The sequence below is a fragment of the Trachemys scripta genome, chromosome 9, assembly GCF_013100865.1.
Source record: "Trachemys scripta elegans isolate TJP31775 chromosome 9, CAS_Tse_1.0, whole genome shotgun sequence".
NCBI classification, from domain to species: Eukaryota; Metazoa; Chordata; order Testudines; family Emydidae; genus Trachemys; species Trachemys scripta.
Genome location: NC_048306.1, coordinates 768,160 through 790,457, shown reverse-complemented (window position 1 = coordinate 790,457; position 22,298 = coordinate 768,160). Strand labels below are relative to the sequence as shown.

Sequence of the window (22,298 nt, the reverse complement as noted above, 5' to 3'; positions counted from 1 at the left end):
AAAGCTTATGCTCTAATAAATTTGTTAGTCTCTAAGGTGCCACAAGTACTCCTGTTCTTCTTTTTGCGGATACAGACTAACACGGCTGTTACTCTGAAACTTGAGTATAACTAGTGTGAATTTCAGTGAATTTGAGATTTTTGGGGGAGGGAGGCAGTGTTCCTTCACTATGCTTTAAAAGGAGAAAGTTAATTTGCTGGCTGTGCAGTTTGCTTTTTCTCTGCAATCATCCAATTTTGAAGTTGAGAACTAACTGGGATTAAAAAGGTGGAAATATTCCAGCAGGGTGTTTCTCTCCCTGGATTTCTTTATAATCCCCTCCTTTGCACTTTGTAAGCTGCTCTCTGGATCATGGGATAAATCTTTCCTGCTTTCAGACTGCTTCTTGGGGTTAATGCAGTTGGGTAAAGCTATGCTTTGTTCTGTAGAAAAGGATAAGCACCCTTAAGGGAATCCATGCCATGCGCCTGAAACTGCTGTAGGGCTGTCTCATTCCCATATGGGTGGGGCCAGTCAGCAAAGTGCTAATTCTGAGTGAAACACTTCGTTTGTTTCCCTCTAAAATTATTTTTAAAATACCTCTTAGTCGGGATAGAGTGAATTCTGAAACTGTTTCTTCCTCACCAGGGGCAATTTTCCCCATCACAGAAATCAAGCCTATCCCTTTTATATGGTACATATGGAGTCTCTTTATCATCCTTCCTGATAGTATATAATCCTCTCCCCACAAACAAAAAAAAGTCTGACTCGAGTATCGCAGTTGTCATAGGATGGTTGAATTCAAATGGTAGCTACTTTGAGCATTTCTCTAACACTCTCCTCCCAAATACCCTTAGATTAAGACACTTGGATGTTAACAATATCTTAAATATTACACTCAAGAGCATTACAAAATAAAAATCACCAGGCATTCTGTGTTTGAAACAAGATCTATCTAAAAAGTAGAGTAGATGGCTCCTCTACTCCTTAGTGACTCTCGGTTCTGATGTTTGTGAATAATTTGGACATATCTCACTTTAAAATGTTCATTCAATACACCTCAAAGGTGCATACTGTGCGAGTATCACCTGGGTTAGAAATTGATTATTGGGCCAACTAGGTGACCAGGGATGAAGATTTGCTGGTAATCCTGCATGCAGCACCATGTCTACCTTTAAACCAGTCCAAATCCTAGTGCTCAGAGGTGACCCTCTTCAGATGGAAGTACTGAGAAAGGAAAAAGAAGTGCATTGGAGATTGCTGCAGACTTTTCCATGTGTTCTCTCATACTGTAAAATAAATATGATTTGATAGAGCCTTATTCATCAGCTTCTAGAAGAGCCCTGTCACCCCCACATCTTTTCTTTCTACAATAGGGGTTCTCAGACTTTTGTACTGGTGCCCCCTTTCACACAGCAAGCCTCTGAGTGCGACCCCTCCCCCCTTATACATTAAAAACACTTTTTTATATATTTAACACCATTATAAAAGCTGGAGGCAAAGCAGGGTTTGGGGTGGAGGCTGACAGCTTGTGACCCCCCCCGTACCTCGTGACCCCTGAGGGGCCTGACCCCCAGTTTGAGAACCCCCGTTCTACAATCAGACCTTGAAGTAGCTGAGTTAACTAGTGCCCCCTTCTGGAGATGCACAGCTTATGACAAGGTCTAGCAACAGCTCAAGCTAATAAGGGATGTTCTGGTTCATACCATTTAGAGAAGAATAGTTTTTTTTTTTTCTTTCCAGGGGCATCTGTTGGTGACGCGGGGTGGAGGGGCTCTGCGTATATTTTGAGTTCTGACCGTTGGTAATTGATAGTTTCATGGCCCTATTCGGGGGGGAAAAATAGGGAAATTCTCCAGTCTCCACCCACTGAGGCATAGCTGACATTAAACCTAGACACCATCTAGCAAACGGAAATGGAAAACTTAAATTCTATATCTTAGTGCTGAGCAAAGCCTTAATTCTGTCTGACTTGTAGCGTGCATGTGCATGTGTTTCAGGGTGGTTCAGACCAGTGTATAATTTTATACAGGGGTCAGGGATCACTGACTCTGGAAAAGAAAAAACCGCTACTTACTATTGTCTTGAGTGTACTGCAAAAGTGAGATTACTAGAAAGTTGACTTGCCCAGCAGCACTGAGGTGTGGTGTGCAGCTACACAAATACTGTCCCCGTTAAACTTTGCTGCTATAAGTGGAGCATTGCACATTCTAAGTAAAGGGTTTGAAACTTAATATCATCTTTTCCTTTATTCACTGGAAGTGTAATTTAAGTAAGAGTCATAGAGACGCTTGCTGGTGGTGGGAACTGGCAAACATCTTCTTTCTCTGTCACTCACCTGACTTTGAAGCCCATTAGTCTTTAGCAGGTTAAATAACATAAGAATGGCCGTACTGAGTCAGACCAGTGGCCCATCTACTCTAGTATTCTCTTTTCTGATAGTGGCTGGTGCCAGATGCTTCAGAGGGAATGAACAGAACAGGGCAATTTATTGAGTGATCCATCCCCTGTCCTCCAATCCCTGTTTCTGGCAGTCAGAGGTTTTGGGGCACTCAGAGCATGGGGTTGTGTTCCTAATGATGGTGACTAAGTTTTTGGGTGACTGCAGGTGAAGAATGCTTTGAGTGTCACTTCCTATGAAACATGGGTATTTAAAAGGTTCTAGAAGGAAGTTAGCCATGGTGAAAGTTTGCTCTAGTTTAAGAATTAGCTTGGCTGGTGGATTTTGACACGTACCGTGGACTAAGCCACTGGAATCTTGCTCCTGTTTTTTTGTTTCCAAATGTATTCATATTGTGCTAGCAGTGTGCTAGGTGCTGTAAACAGATTGGGGCTCCCTGCTCCAGCAAGATTTAAAACCTAGATGAGCAACTCGAAGGTAGGATTGGAGATAGGAACCAACAAAAGCCAAGTGACATACTCTGGCATCCCAAGGACCGTATAGGCCGTGGCTACACTCAAAACTTCAAAGTGCTCCCATGGTCGCGCGCCAGCGCTGGTACTCCAGGTACTCCACCTCCACGAGAGGATTAGTTTACAGCACTGGGAGCACAGCTCCCAGTGCTGGGTCACTGTTTACACTGGCACTTTACAGCGCTGTAAGTTGCTGCGCTCAGGGGGGTGTTTTTTCACACCCCTGAGCAAGAAAGTTGCAGCGCTGTAAAGCGGCAGTGTAGCCAAGCCCATACACTCCTAGAGAGTGGCAACACTTTTGGCAAAACTTGTCACCTCAGCACTTTTTAGGGGAGCAAATTAAGATTACTAGATTTTTTTGGAAATGGAACTAGAGGAGAACAGAAAGGTTGGGATGAGGGGTGCCAGGTTGTGTAGGGTCCTATTGCTCGATCATGATCTTATTAAAACTTGTTAATAGCCTTAGTAATGGTCCTATATAGAGAGCACCTTCTCAATACAGCCAGGTATTCATCTCTGCGTCTTGCTGTTCACAGTGAACTCAAGAGGGAAAACAAGGTGTGCTTAACTGAACACACAGGCCTCCCCCAGACTCTCTAAGGGCTTGTCTACACTGGCAATTTATAGCGCTGCAACTTTCTCGCTCGGGTGTGTGAAAAACCTCCCCCTCCCCCTCCCGAGCGCAGCAAGTTTCAGCGCTGTAAAGCGCCAATGTAGACCGTTCACCAACGCCCCTCATGGAGGTGGGTTTTTTTTAAGAGCACTGGGAGAGAGCTCTCCCAGCACTCCGCTGCGACCACACAAGCCACATTACGCTTTAGCTTTGCCAGTGTAGACTAGCCCTAAGATTCTTCGTCCTAGAAGGCACTGTACTTTTTTCAAGGGTGGGTGCTCTTCCAGATGGAGCATTACCTGCTCTATGCATCACCAGTCTACTTGTCTCAGAAGATTTTGGTGTCACTTTTCTCTGTCCCCAGGTGCTTTGCTTTTGGAAAGAAATTTACTTCTCTGGAAGAATGCTGCAAAGACACTGCTACATAGCTGAGAGAGCTCCCCAAGAAGGTGGCTGCTGGGAAGTTGGTGCTGATTATACCAGCTGTTCCCGCCTATCCCATCCAACCCCAAATGACTGGAGTTATCCATATAAATAGCCACATGACTTGGTTTAAATCAGTTGCCTTCCAGATCCTTCATTCTATAGAGCATTTTAAGACCCTCATCTCCCAATCCCCCATTCTGTAGGCGAACAGAAAAGACATGGGACCCACTGCATGCATTGAATGGAATATCATTAATAGATGACTGCAGCCTTGTGGCTCAACCTGTTGTGTTCATTCTGGGGGGAGAGGGCATGGAAAGGACCCTGAGGCCATGCGTGGGAAATGCTGTTAGATAACTACCTGAAAGGGGGTTCCAAAGAGGATGGATTTAGACTGTTCTCAGTGGTACCAGATGACAGAACAAGGAGTAATGGTCTCAAGTTGCAGTGGGGGAGGTTTAGGTTGGATATTAGGAAAAACTATTTCACTAGCAGGGTGGTGAAGCACTGGAATGGGTTACCTAGGGAGGTGGTGAAATCTCCTTCCTTGGAGGTTTTTAAGGCCCAGCTTGACAAAGCCCTGGCTGGGATGATTTAGTTGGGAATTGGTCCGGCTTTGAGCAGGGGGTTGGACTAGATACCTCCTGAGGTCCCTTCCATCCCTGATAGTCTATGATTCTAACTGAGCAGCTGCTCAACAAGTCCATTGCAGCTTTGCAGACTCCCTTCAATGCTAACTTTGCATCCTTAAATCCTTTGACACTAAATAACTAAACAAATGTCTGAGAGATGGACGCTGACAGATGTATAGTGTTTGGATTTTTTTGTATACATCAGCTTTTAGATGTGGGAGTGCCCATAACATGCTAGGCTCTTTCTGGGCATAGAGATAGGTACAATTCCTGTCTTGGAGAGGGTATGGTCTAAGATTTCTAGCAGTATTACTGACATTGGATGCTAGATCCTTGTCTGCACTATGATTTCCATACTGTTTGCCTGTGGTACTAGTGCTGGTGGTAAGACTTGAATGGACACAAGCATTTTTTTTTTTTTGCCATCTTATAGCCTGACAGTGGTAAAAATGCTTGTTTATGGTCTACTTTGGTATTTCCATAGGTGATACAACCAACCAGGGGAGCTTGTATCAATGTAAGACAAATGGTGAAAAAAGGTCTAGTGTAGATGCACCCTCAAGGTGGTGGTAGTGTTGGGAGGGATAGCTCAGTGGTTTGAGCATTGGCCTGCTAAACCCAGGATTGTGAGTTCAATCCTTGTGGGGGCCATTTAGGGATCTGGGGCAAAAAACTGTCTGGGGATTGGCCCTGCTTTGAGCAGGGGGTTGGACTAGATGATCTCCTGAGGTCCCTTCCAACCTTAATATTCTATGATTCTGTGCTGGCAGTGGTAATAAGTGCTTTCAGAGTAGTAATGCAGTTGGAAAGGAAGAAAGAGAGCCCAGATAACTAGGGAAGAGGAGAGTAAATCTAGCTAATACCAGTCAGCTTTTGTCATTTGGACTGTTGCCTCTAATCAAAGTCAGGCCAAGGACCACTGGCAGGAACAGTTGCTGGGTGAGGCCACCTTGCTTGACTGAGTATGATAAACCTATTGGGAAATGCCTCCTTGATTTTACAACTTGTCCCATACTCTTCAGGTTTAGTCACAGTGGGATAATATCCTGCCCATGACAAAAATGGGGGCAACTTTCTTCAAACAAAACCTCCCCTTCACCCCCAGAATCCTGTAAGTGTCACCTAATGTTTGCACTTCTGAACTTTTTCCAGTTCATATTTTGGGTAGGTCACCTGCCTGCTTTCATAAGGTCATTAACTACAGAGCCCCTTGCATTGTCTGTGAAATCACCAGAGTTGGAGGCAAGTCAGCTCTTTAATTCTGCTTTAGAAGATCTGGACACTCAAGTTCATTTTCAGTATTGACCTAGCCTTTCTGCTAGGGTTACTGTACCCAGAATCGCAATGTGTGTGGCTTCATCACAGAATTCCTGATGTGCATGAAGAGTGCCTGAGGTCTGAGGTGTACACATGGGAAAACTGTTTATGGGCTGCTGACAACTGTGTTGACATGAGCATTGGCTTTGTTTCAGGGTGTCTTATTTGTAACATCCATACCGCCAGAAAGCTGGAGAACTGTAAACTAAAATTTCCACTTAAGGCAAGAATGGTGGCCTCTTCCTGTAGGTTTCAGTGTAACTGAAGGATTTGCTGTCATCCAGAGGATTTTTGTTGACGTAGCAATTAGCAGATTGTGGTTCCCGCTATAAACTAGGTCTCACAGCTCAGTTGGCCTATACCCAGAGACACAATCTTCCTTCTCTTTCTGTACATGTTGTTCTAGGCCACGTGATTTAAAGTCCCGTAGAAGTACACTGAGCCAAAACCCTTCTGTTTATGCAATAGCAGTCATTCCTTCCATGGTGGGCTGTGTACACCAGCTGCTGACTAGTTCCTGATGAGACTGGGGTAATGCAGGAGTTCACAGCTTAACTGTTGGGAGGGAAGATGAGGCTCTTGTGATCCTTGCTGGTGGTGGCTGCAGAAAATCCTATTTTAAATCAATAACGTTCATGTGTAGTCTTTTTTTGGAAGAACAAAGATGTCAGCCTCTGGAGGAGACAGGATACCATGCTGAATTGGTTGTGTGGGTTTTGGGGATCACTGATCAGTTTATTTAAAACAAAACTTCAGACTAGGGGGCCATTAAGTTGTGCATGTTGCTAAACCTATGTCACCACATGAGCAATGATGGAACATTATTTACTGGTACAGGTAGTCTCTGAGGATCACAACTCCATGGTAACCCCTAGCATGCTGACTAGTTTTGAGGAATTTGTATGCCTTCCGGACTGACTAGTTCAGGGAGGTGGTTTTGGCTGTGGGAATGCCTAGGATGGGACTCGGGGGCAGACCCAGTCCTGCAGCTTCTTCCCACTGCAGGAGTACTCTGCACTGCCCCTGTGTTGCTAGTCCCACTCCTGCTTCATTTTGGGCAGGTGGGCAAGAGATCTGATGAGCAAGGCAAAACTGACACAGCTAGGTGCTGATGAGGCCACGATGGGGTTATTAGAATCCTGCCTGCTCTGAGGGATTCTGCTTTGGCAGCAGTGGGTAGGGGTTGGGGAGAGGCTGATAAGCCGTTGGGAGAAAGAAAAGGAGCTGTGGCTTGGCTGGGGTGGGAGAGGATGTAAGGCTGGGGGCAACAGGAGCACCCAGTTAACTCCGTTCAAACTGTCTTGGCTATATGGGTTAAAGCCGAGGGCCGCTGCAGCCTGCTCCAGCTTATACCGGTTAGGGGCAGCCCTGGAATCCCTGTCGTGGAAGCAGTGCAGCCTCTTAGAGCAGAAAAAATTTGGCTTCCTTAACTAGTTCAAAGTAACCATTAAACAAATCCACCACTGAGAAACTTGGAGAAGAAAAGTTTGTGTTTATGTAGGACCCACTCAAACCATGGGAACTACTTCTGTTGGGTCTGAAGTGTCAGTCGTTATGTTTAGAAACTCAAGTCTCTCTACAAAGTGGAATCTAGCAGGAATATATATGCCGCACATGCCAATCTCTCTGTTTATGTAATCTATACAAATGGGGCTAACATGCTGTCTTTTCTCTTTTTTCAGAACTCTATTAGGCACAATTTATCCCTGCACAGCAAGTTCATTAAAGTGCATAATGAAGCTACAGGAAAGAGTTCTTGGTGGATGCTCAATCCTGAAGGTGGTAAAAGTGGGAAAGCACCAAGGAGGAGAGCTGCCTCTATGGACAACAGCAGCAAACTGGCAAAAGTCAGAGGTAAAGCATCCAAAAAGAAGGCCTCACTCCAAGCAGCTCCGGAAGCTACTGCCGACAGCCCTGGCTCCCAGTTCCCCAAATGGCCTGGGAGCCCATCATCAAGGAATAATGAGGACTCCGATGTGTGGACCAGTTTCCGGCCTCGAACCAGTTCCAATGCGAGTACCATTAGTGCCAGGCTCTCTCCTATCATGCCTGAGCAGGACGACCTCCCAGATGAAAAGCTTCTTCCTTCTCTAGTGTACTCCAGTGCATCCAGCAATGTCCCACCAACCGTGACTGAGGAGCTTGAACTCATTGATGGGTTAAACCTGATGTCACCCAGTTCATCTATGCTGCCCACCCAGCAGTCTCCCTCAGGTGGTCCAGTCCAGAGAGATTCTAGCTTCTCTTTGAGGACCCAGAATTCAGCTGGCCAGGCCTCTACTTTTGGCACCTCTCTGTTTAACCCTGTTGATATCTCACTGCAGAGATCTGTTAACTGTTTCTCTGGCCCTCAGACCCTGGAAGCTCTCCTGACATCCAGCTCTCCACCTCCCAGTGATGTGATGATGACTCAGGTGGATCCGATCCTCCCTCAAACTGGAAGCAGGCTAAACAGCCAGACTTTTCTGCTTCTAGGTGGACAAGTCACCCAGAATAAAACAAGCCCAGTCAACCCACGAGGAAAGCCTTTGGAGCAGCAGTCAGAGTCAATAGGTGCCAGTGCTTTGCCATCTATGCTTTCTGTGGTGGCATCTCCTCAAAACACAGCCAGCATGCCCACTTTGAAGGCCCCAGTTCCAGCACCGACGGCCCAAGCAGTCCATCTGGGCACTCAGCCGCTTCTCTCTTCTGTTAGTTCTGCCCCATTTGGAGTGAACCAGGACAGGCTGCCCACTGACCTGGACGTTGACATGTACATGGAGAACCTTGAATGTGATGTGGATTACATAATCAACAGTGACCTCATGGATGGAGAAGGACTAGACTTCAACTTTGAACCCATTCTATCTACTCCCAGCTACCCCAACACCTCGCAGGCCTCCAACCATACTTGGGTACCAAGTTAACTTCAGGAATACAAAAGGTAGGTGAGTTTGTCAAATACTCTGTCGGTCTCTAACAGACACTACCAGCTTGAGTTGGGATGTTCCCCTTGCAGTCCTCAAATGTGCAGTTCTGTACTAGTGAGGTACATCTGTTTAAAAAGTGGCAGTATCTTGATTGCTGAAAGCTACTGCGGCTGCCTAGCCCAGAGGAGAAATGAGCTTCAGAGGTAGATTGTATTGAAGCTACTTTTAATTTTCAAGTCCTTTTGCTTTCTTGTCTCTCGAGCTGCTGGAGTCTGGTTAGTGGAGTGGCTTGCTCCGTGTGCTCTTCACAGTGAGTGCTGGAGGATGCTGTCTCTGGCATTTCTGTGCAGGTTTAAGTAAACTTTTGGACTGGGAAATGCTGTCTATAGAGTAGATCTGAGAGACCACTCTAGTGTCAGAACTTCCTGGAAACAGTTCATATGCAATGCCTTCTTCTCTCTCCTTGTAGCTTTTAAAAAGTACAAAGAAACAGTCATGCCCCCCTATGCCATTCAGTGACCGTGTACCTGCATGCAGCTCCTAGGCCCTTGCGCTTCCTATATCGTTCCAGCTGTTCTGGAGAGAAGATGATCCTGTTTATAATTCTTGCATCTTTGACTTCCCTGCATAAGCTTTCCTGCATTTACAATTTTATTTTGGAAACATGGCCCCGCTATACCTTGTAAGAGGTGTGAGGTTGCACAAATGTTCTATTCTGGGGTAATTACTGACTTGCTGTAGCCATGGAAGCTGCTGCCAACACTGATGGAGTTAGCAGAGGCTTTTCTCACTCATGCAGTGCGCACCTGTGATTGAAAAGCAGGCTCCTTCGAAGGAGCAGGATGGGCTTCCCTTCAATCCCAGAAATGAGTTAGGAAGCTTATTTTGACATCTGACCTCTGAGCACACATACCTCTTTCCTAACGCGCCAGAATCTCTCGACTTGCTCCTTGAATAGCTTTGATGTTGGGAGGAACTGATTCAGAATTGCTCTTCGATCACATCGGGGCAGTCTTGACTTGGTTTTGGGAGCCAAGTGTATTGTGGCTGTGTTCTAGTAGGGGGGTCTATTCACAGGAAGGAGTCATGGGTAAGGTAAGTGTCTAAATAAATGCTGGGAACTGAGCTATGTCTGTGACTGAGACCCACTCAGATTTCCCTCTGCTTAGAATGCACCTCCCCAGTCCCAGCTTGCCTGGCCATTGGATTTCCTTCCAGTATTGTCACTGGGCAGCACTGCACAACTGCTGGTTGTTTCCTGGGAGCCGTAAGTGATATTCCATGTTTAGGAGAAGGCGACAAATACATTAGAAAGTAAAATAAACTCTTCCTACTGGAGAGCTGTGGGGAATGGAGTTTGGTTAAATGGCTGGCTTCAGAGGGCATTATAATGTGGTGTCAGAATCCCTTTTGTGAGAGGACCTGTTCGTGGGTGGGAGTAAAAGCCTAGAATCATTTTTGTCTTGGTTTCAGGGAAGGAGAGGAGGGGGGCTTTCCTTTCAATTACCATCAAGTCTCTAAATCACATGCCTCTAAAAAGGCTCCCTCAAATCATCTTGTTGGGTAAGCTGTGCTAGGGCTTCCTGGCTTTTGTGGGGAAGACATCCACCCTCTGGCCAGCTGTGGGTGGTATCAATCTGTCATTTGTTTCCATATGGCTTTTCACTTATTGAAGCTTTTCTCCTTATTATCTTCCAACCTGCTATTGGAGGGAGGTTATTAAAAGCAGGAGTTTAATGGGACTCTTAAATGTCAGTTACCCAATTTTAAGCAGTAAGTCTGAGTGGCTTCATGTTAGTTCCCTTAATTTGTTCTCTGAACCATTTGGAGAGAGCTACTTCCCACACCACTAATGAAGTGGCAGTTCAAAAAACTGGTGCCCAGGTTTCCAGTGAGACTGACAATTGCTTGTTCTATGAAAGATGCAGCAGTCTAAGTGAGTTGATGTCCTTGTGTAGCATGCTTCAAAAACACTAGTTTCAGGAATGAATTGTCTGGGGCTTTGCCTGGCTGGATACCTGCAGAATGTTTCACTCTTTCCTGAAGGATTAGTTCAAACTAAAACCCTCCATCTTCATGCTTCAGAAGGGCAGGCTAAGCTGCACAAACAAATACATTTATAAAACAAGTTCTTCTAATGCAACATTTTAAGGCAGAATTATTTCTAACTAGAAATTGTTTTTAATTTGCCGTGTGGTGAACTACACTAGTGTTGGCATTGGTTAACGGATTGATTCTGGTGAGTTCCTCAATACTGCAGGTGACTGCACTACAGATAAGAGCCACTCCTCCATGCAGTAGCCATAATGCTGTACTTGTGATGTCAGAGCATATTCTTCTGATCTCATGGGTAAAGTGATACTCTGTGTATGTAGAACAGTGGTGTCAACCTCAGCCCACCTGATGTGTTCGTATTCAGATTCTGTAGAATCTTTGCTTTAATTCTACAAAGTTCCTTGCAAACATGGTTGGAAGTAACCATTCCAAATGTGACCTGAATGTAACCAGTGCAACGCTGTCTGCCTGAGTCTGCAGACAGCATGACGCAGTGGGTCCCTGCCCCTCCCTTAATCCCACTGGCTTATCAACTGTAAAGTCTATTAAGATTAGGAGTCAATATTTAGTATTTCATTACTAACACCTTCAGCTGGTGGAATGGAAGGTGGGGGGAGGGGAGAGGAGAGAACTGGTAATTGCTTCAGGGAAGGGAAGGGAAAGCAATGCAAAGGACAACAGTAGACACAAGGGTAAAGGGAGAGAACTCTGGGATGGGGTGGGGCGGAGTGGAGCAGGAAGGTAGATACACTGGGAGCACAAATAGTGGCTCTCCTTAGTGGGGGCACATCTTCCTACTGAGTTTTTACCTTGACCTTTGTGCCGACTTTCCACTGACATCAGGTTGGCTGAGGATTGAGGCGAGAATATTGTCATAACTGCATGCAAGGGCCAGAGGTAAAAATGGCATTCTTCTCTTGCCAAGGAATTACACCTTGATCTAGAGGGATGGAATAAACCTTAGTTTATAGGACTTTGATTTACTGCCTTGGCAGTTAAATCATGGGATTGCTATGCATATTGTAGACTTGGATTTCAGTGAGACATAATTGCACAAGAAATAGAAAAATCTCAATTAAATAAAAATACTTGAGCATGGATTGGATATAGTCTGGCAGACAGTAGTGTTACCAAGTGGGAAACCTCTGAGGTCAGCGTTCGGATCATATGAGCTTCCTGAAGGGTCTAGAGTAAGTTGTACATTCAACAATAATAAAATCTGCAAAACAATTGGGCAGCAAACCATGCCAAACTGCGCAGAGATCTGGAGAGGCTTGGATAGTAGTCGTCTGGGCCTGTGACACGTAGACCCATGAACACACTGATGTCATGCTAGCTGCGAATACTTCAGTGGAATTAACTCCCTCTCCTGAGGCATATGGTCAGGGTTCTGTGGCCCATCTGTGATCCCTGCATACTGTCTGCATGGAAAAACTAAGGAGCATTCCGTTTGACAGCAATATTACATTTATTGTACTGAGAAACAGGGACACGTGGGGAGAGGAAAGCGGGGCTGCAGGAACACATGGGGATAGGGGCAGATTTTCCAGACTGAATGGGAGAGGCTAGTAGTCAGTCAGGGTCTGCCTGGGGGAGGTTCCCGCACTCCCTAACAATCCCCCCCTTCCAAAAAAAACACCTGTTCCATACATCTCCCACCCACACCCAATAACCCTTCAGGTTCCCTCCCAGGCTCCTTCCCTCTCCCTCAGCTCCTCCGACCTCTGTTGCCCCTTATTCCCCCAAGCCTTTGCATTGCTTCTGAGGGGTGCGGGAAATACGTTTCTGCACTGTATTTTAAATGAATTACTCAGAGTTCTATATTAATTTGTCTAGTAAGGAATCTATTTATTGTCAAAAGGCAGTTCCTGATTTTTTTGTTTTGTTTTGTCTGTATTATTACAGACATACTTGCTGACCGGTATTTTGAAATAAATTTCCAAAATAATTGAAACTGGCATGATTATATTGTGTGGTTTTGCGAAATAAAATATGCAGAATTTTGCAAAATTTTAAAATATTGTTCGCAGAATTCCCCCAGGAATAAAACAGCAATTTCACGTTCAGGTGTTAGCGAAGGGAAGCAAAGGGCTTGTGTACTGCCCCCTCCTGTCTCTCTTGGTTATTTGCTCTCAATCCTTAAACTGTTATTGCCTAAGGGCCAACCAAGAATGGGGTCCTAATGTGTTGAGCAATGTACGAAAAGGAGCAGACAGTCCCTGTCCTGAAGCTCGCAGTCTAAATAGACCGGATACCCACAGAGTGGGAGCTGTATTAGAGTCCAGAAGCAGAGTGACCAATGTGATGGAAACAAATGGCATGCTAGTTCCACAGGTTTTGGGGGGTGGGTTTACTTAGGAGGTGGAGCAACTAAATGGAAATAAAAGGGAAGTGAAAGTTTGTGCTGAGGATGGGGCAGGTTTGGAGGATATTGGAGCAAAAGCCAACCAGCACAGGGCAGAGAGAGTCCAGTCAAGAATTGTAGAAGATTCTCCAAATGTCCAGCAATCCAGAGGTACGCACACTACATTTGCTTTTATCTGCGGTGCCTGGTAAAACTTTCCAATCTCAGCCATAGCCTGAGGCTAGCGATCAGCACAGGAGGGTGGAGGGGGAGAGATCCCAAGAAGGGAGCAACAGTGCAGTTGGGATAATGGACCATGAGAAGTATGGCTGAAGGGAGTAGAGATCCTAGGAATGGGAATAGGGAGGATGGGCAAGAAATAGCAGAAGGCTTTCTAGAAAATGGAGAACACTAGTAAAGGTCAGAAAATACTGTGTATTTCTCTGAATTTAGATATGAAGGTGAAAACACCAAAATCTATAACTCAGTGTATCAGTGAGGGGGCTGAAGATCTTAGTCTTAAAAACACAACTTCCCTTTTATTCATTGAAGCCATTTGTGGGCCCTTACCTGAAGTCAGTGGGAGCAGGCTAGGACCCTGTATTTGTAGCCTCCCTTCCCTGGCAGAAGTTATGAATCCTTTAGGATGGAAATGCCATGGTTCCCTGACTTGCGTTCAACTATGATGTGGTCTTGGTTCGGTGTCCCTCAGCCCACAGGTTTGTGGGGTCAGCGTCTCTTTGGAAATGCCTGACTACCAAATAACTCTTGCTCTAGCATGCTAGAAGTTGACCCTCTCTGTTCAAATCCCTCCTGCAAACACGTTCCTTCCCAGAAGCCCATGAATATCAACCTCTGTCAGTGAAACCCGCCTGCACCACTAATATGAACAACCACTCTAAGCTGGCACCATCCTGCCAATGGACTTCTGGGGACTGTAAGCGTCTCAGTCTAGGGACCCAGCTTGTGAAGCACTGAGTATACTGGCAGTCAGCAAATACCACTATCATCATGCTGTGTGGTTTGTACAGAGCCTAGGTGAATCTGGATGTTGGGAAGTGTTTCCCTTCAGGAGGTGAAGGGATTCAAATCGCAGTCTAACTTACCGCTTCCTAATAGTGCCCAGGAATAAAACACAAGCTCTCAAAGGGCAGCAGGGCCCCATCTCCAAAGAGAGGCCCCCAAACTGACACAGGCACTTCAGAGTGCTTGGCAAACCCTCCTATGAAGCCTAGGAGGCAGGTCAGGATTATCAGCCCATCTTTACAAAGGGGGAAATCTGAGCAGAGGTTAAGTGACGTGCCCACGGTCTCATGGAACTCCTGGCTTCAAATTAACTCCCTTTCTCCATTCTGAGCTCAGAAAACACTGCCTTCTCTGCATCCAAGCTGAATCACAGCCTGACAACAAAAATAACTTCTATTCAACCCCCCTTCAGCTCCCTTTGGCACACGTGGTGGGAATACTTGTCCTTCCCTGAGAATGTGAACCCTGTCCCTCTGGCTGTGTCGTCAGCTCCTTGGAGCAAGAGCCTGTCATTCTGTTCACTACAGACATGGATGATCAATCCTCCTCTCTGTGCTTCGTCTAAGCATTTTAGAGGACCTATGATCCTGAGCTGGACACATGGGGCTGGCACTTCGTCCCATTTGAACAGCGCAAAGTCTTGTTTGGCTCCTTGTTTCCAGATTTCCGATTACTTTTTCTCCGTGCATACTTGATTCCCGTTGATCTCGTTATGAGCCGTTCATGGGAAAGGAGCTGCTTATTTTCTGTACATTTACTTCCTATCCCTAGGCAAATGGGAAATCCAAAACCTTCTCCATCGATTCCTGATGGAGTTTTTCATGCTAGTTTGAATGATTCAAAATGGTGAAGTAAGACTCTGTACAGATTCCTCCCTGCCCACAGAACCTCCTACGTCCCTTGACCACAGCCCACTGTTGGTTCTGTCTCAGTCTCTCTTCCTCGCCAGGCTGGGTTTTGACACACTCCCCCTCTCCCCGCCCCCCTCCCCCGAGTATTTCAAAGAAGAGTCTGCTGGTGAATTTCCTCAATTGCTTTTGTGCTTTTCCCAGGGCTGTTCACTCTTGTCGCTTCATTCCCTATACAGAAATGAGTAACATCCCCCCACCCCCCCCACAATTGTCTCCACAGTGCCCTTGCTAGATGCTGCCATGCTGGTGTAAAGCCATCCAAGCAACAAGTGTGTGTCCTCCCTGTGCTCCACAGATGTTTGGACACTGCCTTCTGAAGCAGGTCACAAGCTCACAAGTGGAGGTTCCCATCCTAATTTCTCTCTTAGTTGTTGGTTAACTATTCCAAAGGGTTATTGGAAGGAGCTGTTCTTCCTGCTTTGGCTGCTTGTAGGCTGCTGCTGTGGCTATGGTGAGGGACGTGCCTGGGAAGGGTTTCTGGTAAGATTGGTTTCTTGAGTGTGATCCAAAATGTGCATTTGCTATTTTTGATGTGTTCAAACAGAGCTTCTTCAAGTGGCTGTGCAGGCAAAAAGCTCTTCCTGGTGTACAGGGCCCAGGAGGCCCATGCTCAGCCCTAGTCTGTTTCTCTTGCAGTTAACTCTGGTGGCTGCCCAAAAGGGAAGAGTGACTTTCTCGTCTTGCTGCTTCTCTTCCTAGTTCTAGTGTTATCGGGGCCCTCCCTTAAGCAAAGCTCTTCAGCTAAGCAGTCTTGCTTTAGCTCCTCTGGGGAGCACTCACTCTTGAGACCCTGTGTTGTTCCCTTTGCTCTCCCCTCCTCTCGATCCCGCTCTGAGTGTGGATAGGGTCTTGCTGTATACTTCACTCTGCACTGGTGTGAAACATCTTCCCCTACAGAGGTTTCTCAGTGTGTGCATCCCCAAATGGAATTGGATGCCTCTGCTTAATGATGATTACCCCCAAATCTGTTTCTGTCCATGGCTCCTTTTGAGGCTGAGATCTAACCACCTGCTTTGTTTTTCTTCTTCCTAGTGTCCTTCAGGTTTCTGAATGTTGGGTCCTGACTTCGCTTCCCACTCCTGGCAGAGTCTGAAAAAACAGAGCGCACTGGACACAGCTTCTCTGCACAACATGCCTGGGGCAGACAGAACTGCTCACCTGGGAGGAAGGGGGCAAATCTGCACCTGGTTGCAATGGGAAGAGTTTTGAAAAAAATCCTGTTGTGTGCTGTGTCTCTTCCTAAAAATCCTGACTTGCCATGGATCTTCTGCAGAAGCCCCTGGGCTGTGCACATTCGAAGAGGAGCTCTGATGAAAATCCCCACGCTTGGCCAAAGGCTGTTATACCAGACAACAGCAATATCCAGTGCAAAGGGTTGGGTGTGTTGGAGGCTGCCTTATCTCTGCCATAGCAGCAGTTCGCCCAGTGCCTCGGGCTGTCAGAAGGGGCCTGTTCTGTCCCCACTTTGCCCTCTGGGATGGAGTAGCCGGGCCTCTTCCTTCAGCCACCAGCCTTGTGCTTGGTACTCCACAGACATTTAGAAGAATTATAAGGAGACTCTTGGCAGAAGCCTGGTAGGACTAGGGTGTCAAATGGATTGGGGTTTAGTTTCAAAGTACCCCACCGTTCTGCACCCATCTGAAGGGATGAGGGAGTGGCAGCCAGGGAGGCTTCCCTTTGCTCACCTAGGCAGAAGAGGAGGACATACAGTTTAATTTCACTGTGCCAGCTGGGCCCCGTTGAATGAGTAGTATGTTCTAGAGAAGTCCTGTGCTATTCTAAGCACTTTCCTGATACAGCAGGCTGCTGGAAAATAGACACAGGTGCTGATTGCTGTTGCTGGGACTCCAAAACATCTTTGGGGGTTTGTTTCTGGGCTGTCTTGCTACAGCAGAGAAATGGGAAGCCTGGGTGTGGCCTTAACAGTGCCCTGGTTGCTTTTCAGAAGGGCATTTTCTATAGATGAAATATTTTTTTACTAATCTAAGGGCTTTCTATATTGAAAGCCAGTGTAACCACATGTCTCCATTGGCATACTGGGTATCTCTCCCTCTAAGAAGGTGGTACCAATGGCAGATTTGCCTTTCAAAGCTGTGCTGAGAATAAATACACTTGACATTCAATTATGTGTCTGATTGGGGGAAGAACTGGCAGGCCCCCACAGTTTGGAACCATGTGGGGAGGGGGTTGTACATTTCTTGTAATCTATATGTAAAACTAGCTGCAAATTAATTAGAAGCTTTTTCTAAACCTTTTAAAAATATATATATATATTTTTTAATTGAGAAACAAGATTATTGGATTAAAACACACTTTTTTTTCTGCATCTTTATCCTGTTGATACCACATGAACACTACAGTGAGGCTGGGAACAAGCCTGGGGTTATGGGGTATGAATACAGTTGGGAAGGGGTGGGGCAGACACTTCAGAATGCTTGGGGAATAGCCACACTCTTCAAATCAAATGGGAGAGGTGTTTACAGAAATCAGACTGGGGCAGATCAGTCTCTGGCCATGTGATTGGACACTCCCACTAAGTATCCCCTAACCTTGTGCTCTTGGCTAATCATTAACAGGGGATAAGCTGGGTATGTTAAGCCCTAGAGTAGCAGGGCTGCAGCTGATGCTTCAGAGGCTTAGGCTCCCTAACCTCTTACTGAATGAGGGAGGCTGAGCCAGGCTTGCTGACATTCTGTGCCGCCTTCATCCCCCACTCGTTTGAAGCCAGGAGCTCAGTCAGCTTTAGTAGCTGACAACCTGGTTGTCCTGGTTTCTATCGTTTTTCCTTTTGCTACTGAAGTTTTTCTGCTACTACTTGCTAATTCTAGTCCTGTAGGCAGCGCTGTAGGAGTCTGATTGGGGTTCTGACCTGTGAACAGTTTTTGTCCCCAGCCAGGACCTGAAGGAACTATGAGGGTCAGCTGGCAGTTTTCTTTCAGCCTTTGGGTGTTTGTGGTGGTAGGATTTGGGGGAGGGGATGATTCTTTGCAGTGTTCTATGGGATTTATTAATGCAGAAAGTCTCTGGCATTCTTTCTGCAGATGGCAGACGAGTCTTTTTGTGGAAGGTTTATGTGGTGAGGTGCTGGGAGTTTGTATTGCTTTGCTGCCTTCTCTGCATGTCGGTTCAGGGTTTCACTAGAACTGCTGGAGACCTGAACAGAAGTGGTCTCTGAGTCTGGCCACCTGAAATGAGGCCTGTGGAGCAGTCTTGCCTTGAGCCTCATCTGCCACTAGGTCCTTTTGGGGAACGCTAATTGGAAATGACTAAGACTTGAGTTCAGTTGTGCGTTTTTACAGTAACGTGCTCTTAGGTTCACACACCCACATACCTTTTGCTGTACTGCCTGGTAAAGCAACCGTCACACCCTGAACAATAGGCAGACCTGGAGTTAGCTAATCCCATGCTTTGCTAAACTGGGGTAACAGCAGTGAAAATATTTAGCCAGGGTCAATCAGCGCAACTGATAGACGATAGTCCTCCAATCCCTTCCCACAAGCCCTGGGCACCAATTGTGCACATTGCCTCCATAAAGAGCAGTGGCTGATGGTCCGATTATTAGGGCAGGCTGGATCCTTTCCTTTGGCACATGACCGCATACCAGCATGGTTAATGCCACAAGTGAATTTTCCAGGCCTAGACCACTTCCTCCTACAATCCCCAATGTGGGTAGACACCCTGCGAATGTGAGCATAGAACAATGCAGTGAGTTCTCAGGATAGTGCCCACGTTAGCTGTATTGCTTCTCACGACCACATAGAGCATCAGTGGGGGTGTGACACAGCGTGCTGACATTGACCATGTGTTTGTGCTCTAGTTGGTTAGGCTATCATATGTTGACTGACCCATGATGGCTAACGCTGTGGTTAGTCAGCAGCGAAGACAGAGCCTAAAGGCGCAGGACTGTAATGTTGGTTACCAGAACCTCAGACCTAGAAATCCAGTGCAAGCCCGAGCTGTTAGTGAGCATATCTGTGCGTTGTAAGCAGTCTGCTTTAGAACTTCCTTTCAATTTGTCCAGTTCAAACAGCAGCATGCTAGTGACTAACGCACTCGGGTGCCTGTTACAGCCTGTGGGCCATGGGTCTGTGCATTGATCCTGCACTCCTGGGAGCTAGGCAGTTAGGTGGCTTTTCTCACCGCTGTGTGCTGGCCTGCAGTGACCCATTGTAGCTCTAGGAGCTGGGGTCAGCCCTAGTGAGGGTCGCTGGAATTGCTGCCTCGCTGGCTGTAAGAGATGGAGTTTGTTGTAGCTGCTACCTCTCCCTGCTGAACCCTTGCTGCACCATCTCTCACTGGGATACTCTCACAGAGCACTTATTGCACTTAGGATGGACTGAGACCTTTTCCTTAGGGAGTTAAATGACAACTCAGAAGCAGACTCTAGGACTCGCTGCTGCCACCTCTTCCTGGTGTCTGGAAACGTAACTTCGGCCAGACTTTCCAGTGCGCCACCTAGGAGATGGCCACAGCAGGAAGTGAGCAGTAATGCTACAGCACATCCCGATACAGTTGCATCAGGCATAGGGCACAAATGGTTTATCTCTTGGTATCTTCCCTGGTAGCTAAGCATTTTGGCAGCCTCATCTGCAGGGGGCAGAACAGGTGGTGGTGCTGCTGTCCTGCTGCTGTCTCTGGCCTGCAGCAGCAAACGACAGTGTTTTTAGATTAACACTCGGTTGCCAGTATGGGAGACTTCCCAGTGCTGTGAGGAATGGAGCCAAAGCAACAGGGCTCAGCCTACTGGAAAGGTGGCACTCCATTTAAAGGCAAATCAGCCCTTCTCCGGTACAAGGGCAGTGTGTGGTGGATCTAGTGAATGGGAAGGGATGAGGGCAAGGGGAGGAAGAATCTGGTAGTTGCGCCTGTTATGCCCCTTCCCAAACTTCTGACTAGCTCTGTCCATAAATATTGTGCTCCTCTAGCCGTGAGCGTTTCCCCAACTACTAGTGGGTAACCTGTAGTGAAGCGTCCAGTCTCCAATCTGATGGAGGGCCTGGTGGAGAATTCCACTTGTAGAATCACTTTACATAGTATGGGTGGGGGACAGCTGTGTTCTGAGGTGGCCCTGTCCTTCTGGGCATGTGCCTGAGAGAGTTAGCAGGGAGGGGGTGCAGGGCTGTAAGCACAAGGCCTGATACAGTACAGTGCTGTGTGGTGTCCCCTCAGCCTTCTACACGAGTTGAGCTCAGGCCACACTTAGTTATTCCATTCCTGAATTCAACCACAATTGTTCATAGTGTTGAGCTGCCTGTGGAGCCAGCATGAGGCAAACCCATTGCCTTTGTGTACACCTGCGTTCAGCAGCCTCCTTGAGGCACTCTCTGCGGGTCTGTGATACGGTCAAGTGGCCCTAGTCTTACTGCCACTAACAACTTCGAATAGCCAAAGCTTATTGGAGCCCTTCACTCTCCCTTTGCCAGGTTGTCTCTTCCTGCTACACTGTGTGTTTAAATCTGCAAACAGACCATCCTGACGAGAAACTCAAACAGAGGGAGGGTTCCAGAAACCATGTGTATCTTATAAATGATGTGCATACTAGAAGCACACAGCACTAATCAGCTTTTCCAAAGGAAATGCCTAGAAAGATTTTATGTAGGCCATGAATTCTTTTTTTAAATTTAGTTGCTTATTTATAGTCACGCTCCAGGGCGGTATTGCCCTCAAGCCCCTGTGCGTTGCCATGTAACCCTGGGGGGACCTCAAAAGGCAGAGGCACTCGTACCAATGTGATGCAGTTGCTCTGAATGGGCCCTGCTCTGCATGGCAGAGGACTGTCTTGAGCCTTGTTGGTTTATTTCTAATCAAAGTAAAGTGAGAGTTTGGATCCATCATTTAAAGTTGTGGGACATGAGCATGAGGGGGGATAGTTTGTGGTTCAGGTCTCTTCCCCCTCCCCAAACGCCATCTGAGGTAGGAAAATAGATTGGTTGTGATTACATTAAAAAGCTTGATGATGAAAATTAAATTCTTGCTCTGCTGTGTAAGGCTACGTCTGTGTTTACGATAGCATGTAGAGTACAGACACTGCACACCCAGCTGGCATGGGTATAAATAGCAGTGTGAATGGTGAGAGTTTAGGCGACTAGAGTACCCTACACGTCTCTACACACCCAAGCGGTGCCTCCCATGTCTACATTGCTGTTTTGAGCAGTGTAGTGTCCTGCTGCCTCACCACTGCAGGGAAAGGCTCTTGCGGGGAAAGTTCCGGGAGCTCCCTATTGCCAAAGCTTTTCATGCACCATGCAGCTACGTGTGTAGTGCCTGTACTCTGCACACTGCTGCCATCGGAGATGGAGCCTCAAAAGATGGATTCCTGGAGAGGTCGGTCCTTGTGATGATCGGTCAGTGCATGGAAACCGCCACCCCTCCTCTCCACCTGCAGTAACATGGTCTGTGGGAAAAGGGATCCCTCTCCAAGCACCAAGGCTACGTCACTCCCTGTGCCAGGGTACATCCTAAGGGAAGAGGCTCTGCATGGGACAGTCTGATTTAGTCGTTGCGCTGACAAAAATGGGTGGTGTCAGTGACTGACTGTTACACGCTGAGGTGAAAGGAGGGAGCCCAGGTGTATGAGGCCAAGAGGGTGAAGCAGCTCCTTGCAGAGCTGTGTTCATGGTGGTCTTGTGAAGGCTGTTGACAGCATGTTTCATGGCGTGTAGCTTGGAGGGGATGTATGGTGAAGTGCCAACAGTGCCTAGAGGGGGATTTGGATGCTTGGAGGATGCATCAGTTCTCCTGGAAGGAGGCTTTCATTAGGCTGCAGAGATAGGAAATGGTCCCATGATCTGCTCTTTCCAGGACAGTATTGTAGTGTCATTCTCCACTCCCTCCAGACTATGGCCCAGCCTCTTGCTCTCATGGTGGGATGCCTGCACCAACATGCTAAGAGTGTCAGCCTATTGCTCAAAGCAGGGTTTGTCTGTTGCTGGCACAGTCCCCACAGTGTAGCAGCACCGGCTGGCATAGGTTCCCACAGCTGCCCCAGTTGCACTCTCGTTCACTCATTTCTCATGAAGTTTTTTACTTTTAAAATCTCTGCTTTTTGTTTGCTCTCCTTAGCAGTGTGATTTCTGAACTATTACAGGCTCTGTTACCATCTGTGCTAGTGAGACTGTGTAGAATGTGCTAGACTAGGGGGAAAGTTTGACAAATAAAGATCTGTAATCCTTT

General features: G+C 46.8%; 1 protein-coding gene across 1 annotated transcript; it reads left to right on the top strand.

Moving 5' to 3' along the window:
* Nucleotides 1-7,562: 7,562 nt before the first annotated feature.
* On the top strand, nt 7,563-22,298 carry FOXO4 (forkhead box O4; the record flags this gene model as incomplete). The annotated part of the gene is given in 2 exon segments (XM_034782270.1): nt 7,563-8,803; nt 16,158-22,298. A coding segment is annotated over 1 exon segment (1,224 nt), but the record flags the coding sequence as incomplete, so codon positions are not given.